General features: G+C 40.2%; 1 protein-coding gene across 1 annotated transcript; it reads left to right on the forward strand.

Annotated features, from left to right (window-relative positions):
• The first annotated feature begins 3,005 nt into the window (after positions 1–3,005).
• LOC110509047 (apolipoprotein D-like) lies at positions 3,006–7,485 on the forward strand. The gene is made up of 5 exons (XM_021589994.2): positions 3,006–3,118; positions 4,652–4,792; positions 5,073–5,194; positions 5,579–5,664; positions 6,834–7,485. The coding sequence occupies exons 2-5, from the start codon at positions 4,673–4,675 to the stop codon at positions 7,058–7,060; spliced, it is 555 nt and encodes a 184-aa protein (XP_021445669.2). The 5' UTR covers positions 3,006–3,118; positions 4,652–4,672; the 3' UTR covers positions 7,061–7,485.
• The last annotated feature ends 1,800 nt before the right edge of the window (positions 7,486–9,285 follow it).

The following is a 9,285-nucleotide window of genomic DNA, read 5'->3' on the forward strand; positions in this document are numbered from 1 at the left end:
TACATAGCCCACCTATAATTTAGCCCTATCAACTACCTCTTTCCCAACTGTATTTAATTAATTTATTTATTTTGCTCCTTTGCACCCCATTATTTTTATTTCTACTTTGCACATTCTTCCATTGCAAAACTACCATTCCAGTGTTTTACTTGCTATATTGTATTTACCTTGCCACCAAGGCCTTTTTTGCCTTTACCTCCCTTCTCACCTCATTTGCTCACATTGTATATAGACTTGTTTATACTTTATTATTGACTGTATGTTTGTTTTACTCCATGTGTAACTCTGTGTTGTTGTATCTGTCGAACTGCTTTGCTTTATCTTGGCCAGGTCGCAATTGTAAATGAGAACTTGTTCTCAACTTGCCTACCTGGTTAAATAAAGGTAAAATAAATAAAAAAATAAATAAAAATAAAATGTTTATATTTTTAATGTATTTTTTTATTTATTTAATCTTTATTTAACTAGGCAAGTCAGTTAAGAACAAATTGCTATTTACAATGACGGCCTACCCGGCCCAACCCGGACAACGCTGGGCCAATTGTGCGCCGCCCTATGGGACTCCCAATGACAGCTGGTTGTGATACAGCCTCTAAGGCACAATGTCAAAAGTGCGGAGGAATAGCGGTTGTCAGGGTGTTATTGTTCAGGAGAATGTGTTCTCAATGACTTACCTGCTTAAACCAGTGAATGACATTGCCTTATTTTCCATTTACGTAAACAGTAAGGACGTGACCCCTGGAGCCCATCAACAGGAGCTAGTGTCCCAGGATGGGGGTACCTTCACCTCTTCAAACATGTTCACACAGCGGACCCCCCCCCCCGTGTGTACACAGCTGTCTTACACACTGGGTTCTGCCACGTGAGCATGTGACAGCACGTAACAGTCTAGTGGTTGTATAAGGCTGTCAATCATAATTATGCAAGTTCTCCATCCATGTAACTGACAACTGTTTCACATTACACGGTGGAGCTGTGTGATTACAGGTACCGTACAGGAGCTTCATACTAAATGTTGCTTGGGTTTAAGTTCAATTATTAGTCAATTATTATCAGTAAAATTGTCAAAATACATGTGGTGTATTTATATTGTCTTCTGTCTCAAAACGAATACTTTGTATGAAAAGTTTTTTTTGTTTTTTAGAAAATCACAAACTATGCAAATAAGAGACAATAAAATTAAGTATAACAAATATGACAAATTATGATTACCCAGTACTTGCCAATACTACTGATATGAATCAACATACATTTGACAGTAATTAGTTATGTTAGTTAAGACCAGATGTTCCTCAGTTCACCATATGGTGAGGTATCCAATTACTCCCTGTTCACTCATGACTCCCCGGCCAGGCACGATTCCAACACCATCATTAAGTTTGCTGATGACACAACAGTTGTAAGCCTGATCACCGACAACGATGAGACAGACTATAGGGAGGAGGTCAGAGACCTGGCCGAGTGGTGCCAGGACAACAACCTTTCCCTCAATGGGATAAAGACAAATGAGATGATTGTGGACTACAGGAAAAAAAGGACTATTCCCCCTCAGGAGACTGAAAAGATTTGGCATGGGTCCTCAGATCCTCAAAAGGTTCTACAGCTGCAACATCGAGAGCATCCTGGTTGCATCACTGCCTGGTATGGCAACTGCTTGGCCTCCGACCGCAAGGCACTACAGAGGGTAGTGCGACCGGCCCAGTACACCACTGGGGCAAAGCTTTCTGCCATCCAGGACCTCTTTACCAGGCGGTGTCAGAGGAAGGCCCTACAAATTGTCAAGACTCCAGCCCCCCTAGTCATAGACTGTTCTCTCTGCTACCGCACGGCAAGCGGTACCAGAGCGCCAAGTCTAGGTCCAAGAGGCTTCTACCCCTAAGCCATAAGACTCTTGAACATCTTGTCAAATGGCTCCCCAGACTATTTGCATTGCCCCCTCCGCTTCTTTTACACCGCTGCTACACTCTGTTGTTGTCATCTATGCATAGTCACTTTAATAACTCTACCTTCAAGTACATATTACCTCAACTAACCGGTGCCCCCGCACATTGACTCTGTACCGGTACCCCCTGTATATAGTCTCGCTATTGTTATTTTACTGCTGCTCTTTAATTAATTGTTACTTTTATTTCTTATTCTTATCTGTATTTTTTTTTAAACTGAATTGTTGATTAGGGTCTAATAAGTAAGCATTTCACTGTAAGGTACACCAGTCGTAGTCGGCGCATGTGACTAAATAACATTTGATTTTGATTGTAACATAGCTACATAACTGAAATGAAATGAATGAAATGTAATGATTATGACAAGTTTTTAAACCACTTCACGACTGCATTATAATGTATTATACATATTTATGTTTATATATTGATGTATACATTTATAGCCCTTTTTCACGTCAAGATTACATAAGTGTCATCAATACCTTTATACTACCGTCTATACCCCCTTCAAGTAAAGTGTTACTGAATGTTGGAATGATGCTTTAAGTCACTTTATTACATGCCTGCATACAAAGATTTGTGTGTTTGTTACTCTTTCTGATTCACACCTGAAAATCACAGCTTACATCTTATATTAATGTTTGACATCCTCTAAAGTCTTGTTTAAATTACAGATATGACTGTGTGGACTGAGCTTGTTAGAACAAATTGCTTAGTAAACACCTACTAATGTCTGTACAGCTAGAGTGCCACTCAAACATTTCCCAGTGGACCATACAACAACAACAACAACAACAACAGACAACACAATGTAAGTAAGAAGTAAGAAATAAAGGTCCAGTCTATCTATTCCATCCCATTCCATTCTATTCCATCCCAGTCCATCCCATTCCATTCTATTCCATCCCAGTCCATCCCATTCCATTCTATTCCATCCCAGTCCATCCCATTCCATTCTATTCCATCCCGCTAGATTGTTTTATAACATTTATCCTGGTATGTCCCCATGACTCCAGTTTGCTAATTGTTTACTTTATGTCAGAAATAAGCCCTGGGGTGCAACAAAGACGTTCATTCATGAGAGAGACTCCAGTGTGGCGTGACCCAGGAGACTGAAGCTTCTCTTATAAATACACATCCTGAATTGACCAGATATCCTGACCAGAGAGACAGAGGTAAGATGTGCTTTTTTGCTGTTGTATGGGATTTCATATAAAGATAAATGTTTCGAATGAATGTACGCTCTCAATGTTCAAATTAGAAAACTTGTTTGGGGAGTTCAAATGAACCTTTGGTTGGTACGATAGCAAGAGAAATAAGGTAGAGTTTGCTGAATATCTTCGTCATCTGAGACGAAGAGACCAACAGCAGGGACTGGGAAAGGAAACAAATCTGATCTCTATATAGCTGTCTATTTACAAATAGCAGTGAACTTCAATTAACCCAATGATTGATGTGTGTTACATGGTTGATGCTGAAACATATTTATATTGAGTTTCTCTTTTCTTTGTGAAGAATCTTTTTTTTCTGTCTTGAAAATGTGACTAATTAGGAGAAAGTGAGTGACATTTGCCAGCCATTTTAAGACAGATAGAGATATCAGATATCAGAGATACTGTATGTTTTGCGTTTATGACATATTATATGTTAATATTTTGCATTTGAGGAAATTATGGCCGATGAGTCATCTGTCCTCCTTTTCTCCATTTACTATTTTAATCGACAATGAAAAAAACACTGTCGAGATGGAATTTCCTGTGGTTTGCTCTCTTTAACCATCTTTCTATTAGTAAAATGGACAACAACATCTAAGGCGAGTTTCACCAATTATGCCTATTCCTGGACTGACTTCTTGTCCCCAAAAATGTTCTATTATATTGACAAGATAGTCAAGTGACCGCTCTAACAATGGAAATACATGTCATCAAAGATGGAAGGCAGGTGGGAGGAGGCGAGATCAGGTGGGACTATTCTAGCCAATGAGAGGGCAGATACACATGTGAACAACAGGCCCTAGAGCTACTGTTGATAAAGGATTCATCTTTGCCATTATAGATCTGTGACCGCATGGGAAGCACCATTTTAAAATGTAGTTAATTTCCTTCTTCTTCATTGACTGATTGCGCCAAACTCATAGGAATCTCCACCCAATTTACTATTTTAAAATGGTGGAAGTCCTCAATTCAAATGTCCATGCTAAAACTATGTATCTCTATGGCAAAAGGCACAACTAAAAAAGTTGCCAAAATCCAAGTGCGTCCACTTATCAGTGCATTTGTAAACTCAGGAGGCCACAGAGGGGAGAACGGCTCATAATGATGTCTGGAATGGAGTAAATGGAATGGTATCAAACACATGAAAACCATGTGCTTGATGTGTTGGATGCCATTCCAATGATTCCGTTCCAGCCCGTCCTCCCTATTTAAGGTGCCACCGGCTGCCTGTGATTTGAAACAACCTAACCATTAAGAAACGTATTTTCGATCAAATACGCCTCGTGGCAAATTAGGATTACATTTTTTGTTGACCAAATTCTACACTCTCATTAACCTCCATACAAAAACTCCTCACTTCGTGGGCTTATTTTCGCGGACAGATTTTGGGCGCAGTAAACCTCTCGCTTAGCCTCTTCCTCTCTGTTGTCCCTCAGAAAATGTTATTTTGTTAAAGCTTTGTTTTCTCTGTTGATTAATAGTAATTATTTTCAGGTGACGGCTGCCCCTGTGACCATGACGCCATTGTTTTCCCTCCTCTTGCCTCTCCTCCTCCTGCCCCTCGTCAGTGCCCAGGTTCCCCACTGGGGGCCTTGTCCGGAACCAGCCGTCCAGCCCGCCTTCAGCATGAAAAAGGTACTAACCCCCTGCCTGACCAATCGGCACAGATAATTTACCTACTGTACCTGCCAATCATGAATGGCCAGTCAATCAGAAATTTGAAGAGACCATGACTAATGTAGTGTTTAGTGTTCATCTTGTAAGACAGGTAGATTTAGTATGACATTCACTGTGATATGTTCATGATAATCATTTATTTAAATAACTTGTGTAGCATTTTATCACAGAAAGAATCAACAAGCACAACAACATGTTAAATTGGAGATTTTGAGAATTTGTGTTTATTTATTTCTAGTTCATGGGTAGATGGTTTGAAATCGCCAAACTGCCTGCCCAGTTTGAGAAGGGGAAGTGCATTGAGACCAACTTCTCCATGAAGGCTGATCAGACCATTAGAGTGGTCAGCTCTGAAATATTGTGAGTAGATTACGTACACCTAGGATTGAAAAATTCCGGTAATTTAAATTCTCCAGTTTTCCAAAAATCCTGGTTGGAAGATTCCGGATTTCCTGCTTATTTCCTAATAATTCTGGGAAAACCAGGCAATATTGGGAAAGTTACAGGAATTTTTCAACCCTAAATACACCTTTTGATTACATACACTTTTATCCTGAACAATGTTGTTCGCAAATTCAAAGTAGTGAGCCATGCAGTTTATTTCAGTTGTGACACATTTCATTTCTGTTGAAAATCAGCTAATTTCAGTTGACATGCAGATCATTTCAGTTGCTGTACAGTTCTTTCTCTTGATATCCTTTGATATGAATCTCGTGCTTTTGACCTTTTGGTGACCTTTGACAGAAAGGGAGAGCTAAGGACTATCGAGGGGACAGGAGTCACAGAGGACTTGAAGAACCCAGCCAAGTTAGGCATCAGCTACTCTTACGGTGAGTGTTATGATCAGCTGTTACACCATAACTACAGTAGAGCAGGGCAACCAGGGTTGTGTTCAGTAGGGAGAAACTGCATTAAATAGGGAGGTACTGCCTGAACTTGTCCTACACCTCATCTAGGGCAGGAGTGCCACTGCCCAGCTCCAGTTCTCATGAGCTCCAGTCTATTCTGGTTTAAGCCATCCCTTTTCTTCTGACAAGTTTAACCAGGGTCATGTTCAGTAGGGAGAAAACCTTTTGAAATGGAATAAACCCTGGATTGCTGATGCTTTGTATTGGCCAATGAGAGGCTCTGAAGCCACCGGGCATCATATTGGCACTCCACAGAAGGAACAGTCGTTCATAGGAATTCTACAGTATTTCAATCAAATGTTTCAAGGACCAAATTGTAAGTATTTTTTTGTTTGCAGTGGGGAAAGTAACATTAGCACTTGCAAAAAATATATACTTTAAAAGAACATGTTTAATATATTTGATATTTTTATTTTCATGCTCACATAATATTATAAACAAATATGCATTAAGGTGTAATATAATAAACGTGGCAAAAACGAATGTAGACATTAATAAATTACTTTCTATAGCTTCTAAAGTATTTTTTATAGCGGTGGGGTAGTTCCAAGATGGAGGGCAAGGTGGCAACAAAACAGCGGCCCCTGTTAGTCATCTAGTGTATACATAAACCATTGAATAAAACAGGTAGCTACTACCTGAAATTGTCCAATGAGATTTTGCTTGTTTGTTTTCCGTTGCTAAATGTTTTTGCTACAGTGTGCCCTACTAAACATGTGTGTAGACTTCACAGCTAACGAATTACATTCAATGGTCAACAAATATGAGAAAGATACTAGCCTTTAAGGACGGACTGAGCAGTAGAGATCACTCACCACAGTTCAAATGGTAGGGGTTGTTTTTTGAAAGTCAGGAGATGTCATGAGTTGGACCTGTTAGCCCATATAAACAGAATAATAAAAAATAAGAACCGAAGGCCATCTTATCTCACTATGTTGATCTTGACATCATTTGAGAGGGATAATTACATTTCTTGCAATTTGAAGACGTCATCACGACTGCTATCACATTATAATCTGTGGAATAAACCCAATGTGATCCTGTGTGTCTTGCCTTCATCTGTTTGTTTCTCATCTCTGTGTCTCTAATAGTCCTGCCCTACTCTCCTTACTGGATCCTCTCCACTGACTATGAGAACTCAGCGCTGATCTATTCCTGCACCGACGTCCTGCGTCTGTTCCACATGGACTTTGCCTGGATCCTGGGGCGCACACGCACCCTCCCCGCCGCCACCGTCAACAAAGCCAGGGAGATCTTCACGAGCAGCAACATTGATGTTAGTCGGATGGTTGCCAGCAGGCAGCAGGGCTGTGATTAGACCCTCTGAGAGATTCAATACAATCAATTCAATAGGATAGTAATGTAGAGTAGAACGTAATAGAATTTTCCTACAGGGACATTTGGTTTGCAACAACATAGTATGATGTTGATGGGAAACAAGTTATATATTTTCCCTCATCTGTGTAATAATATGTTCGCTCGGGCAAACTTCAGTGACATTTCATTAATTATTCAGAGGAATCGTTAGAGGAAAACAATGTCCAGTAATAGTTTGTCTGGGTTTTATGCTTTTCTGTCAACAAAAAAAAAGATTTATATATATATATATATATTCCAGTTACAATTACGTTATTTTAAATCCTATGACTGGAAATTAATTGTTGTGACCTAAATTTAAAATGTTTGTCGCAAACTGAAAACATGAGTATTCTCATTAGAGGCAATAAAGTACAAGGAAATCAATATCATGTGAGCTTGATTGGACAGATGTCTACTGCCACCTTGTGGCTACTGTAAAAAAAAAAAAAGTCTTAATATGTTAAAACTCCTAACGTTGTTTTAATCCATCATATGGTCTCATTTAACATAGTCTTAAACTAAACACAATGTTGGTGTAAATGTGCCTTAGGAGACACTTTTATATCCTGTATGTTTATTCTGTAGCATGCGCGTTCCTTGTCTCCCCATCAGATATATGTTTATATGACACTGCATCAGAACCGGCAACGGCAGCTAGCTAGCGGCTAGTTTGCTACACGTTCAATTATTTAATTCACGTATGATAATTAAAGACCGATTAAACTCAACCGTGATGAAGCCAGCAGTCGATGAGATGTTCCCCGAAGGAGCTGGGCCATACGTGGATCTTGACGAGGTTTGCAAACATTTGTTATGCTTCAGAATTGATAGTTAGGTAGCTATGTTAGCTAACGTTAACATGACCTGTTAGGGAGCTACTGTAACTAGTTAGATTTCCTCTGTATGAACTACTCACACTAGAAGTAACCAAGCTCTATTTGGTGGCTGTAGGAATTGTAATTGAGCTTTTTATTGAATTTAGCCAGCTCACCACTGTCGTCTTCGGTGGGGGTTTATTGGCGATAGGCATCCAACGTTATGCTGCATTACCACCAACTACTGTACTGGAGAGTGGGCTAGAGACAGGGAGAAACTAAATCCTTCCTGCCAGCCCCGTTGCTCTTAAAAAAAGATGAAAAAAAGATTAAAGACTATATGTAATGACGTTCTACTCAATATACTCTTTAAACTCATTTCCTATATCCACATCTCCCTCTTACTAGGTATCAGCCTCTCTCCCTCCCTCTGATATTGCCCACACTGTGGCAAAACATCAAATCATTTTTTTATTAGTCACATACACAGGGTTAGCAGATGTTAATGCGAGTGTAGCGAAATGCTTGTGCTTCTAGTTTCTGACAGTGCAGCAACATCTAACAGGTCATCTAACAGTTCCACAACAACTACCTAATACACACACATCTAAAGGGATTGAATAAGAATATGTATATATAAATATATGGATGACCGAGCGGCATAGGCAAGATGGTATAAAATACAGTATATATATGAGATGAGTAATGTAATATATGTAAACATTATTAAACTGACTAGTGATCCATTTATTAAAGTGGCCAAAGATTTTGAGCCTGTATGTCGGCAGCAGCCTCTCTGTGTTAGTGATGGCTGTTGAACAGTCTGAAAAACAGCTTCTATCTCAAGGCCATCAGTCTCTCGGTTCCAGCTTTGATGCACCTGTACTGACCTCGCCTTCTGGATGGTAGCGGGGTGAACAGGCAGTGGCTCGGGTGTTTGTTGTCCTTAATTCTTGTTGTGACATCGGGTGCTGTAGGTGTCCTGGAGGGCAGGTAGTTTACCCACGGTGATGGGTTGTGAAGACCGCACCACCCTCTGGAGAGCCTTGCGGTTGTGGGTTGAGCAGTTGCTGTACCAGACGGGGATACAGCCCGACAGGATGCTCTCAATTGTGCATCTGTAAAAGTATGTGAGAGTTTTGGGTGACAAGCCAATTTGTTTCAGCCTCCTGAGGTTGCGCCTTCTTCACCACACTGTCTGTGTGGGTGGACCATTTCAGTTTGTCCTTGATGTGTACGCAGAGGAACTTAACTTTCCACCTTCCCCACTGCTGTCCCATTGATGTGGATAGGGGGGGTGCTCCCTCTGCTGTTTCCTGAAGTTGAGTGAGAGGTTGTTTTCCTGACACCACACTCTGATTGCCCTCAC

This window comes from Oncorhynchus mykiss, chromosome 28 (genome assembly GCF_013265735.2).
Source record: "Oncorhynchus mykiss isolate Arlee chromosome 28, USDA_OmykA_1.1, whole genome shotgun sequence".
Taxonomy (NCBI): domain Eukaryota; kingdom Metazoa; phylum Chordata; class Actinopteri; order Salmoniformes; family Salmonidae; genus Oncorhynchus; species Oncorhynchus mykiss.

Bases quoted from the DNA above. Each gene is read 5' to 3' on its own strand.
- LOC110509047 (XM_021589994.2), top strand. From the start codon at position 4,673: ATGACGCCATTGTTTTCCCTCCTCTTGCCTCTCCTCCTCCTGCCCCTC. The intron at 4,793-5,072 runs GTACTAACCCCC...ATTTATTTCTAG, and splicing joins CCGCCTTCAGCATGAAAAAG to TTCATGGGTAGATGGTTTGA. The intron at 5,665-6,833 runs GTGAGTGTTATG...TGTCTCTAATAG, and splicing joins AGGCATCAGCTACTCTTACG to TCCTGCCCTACTCTCCTTAC.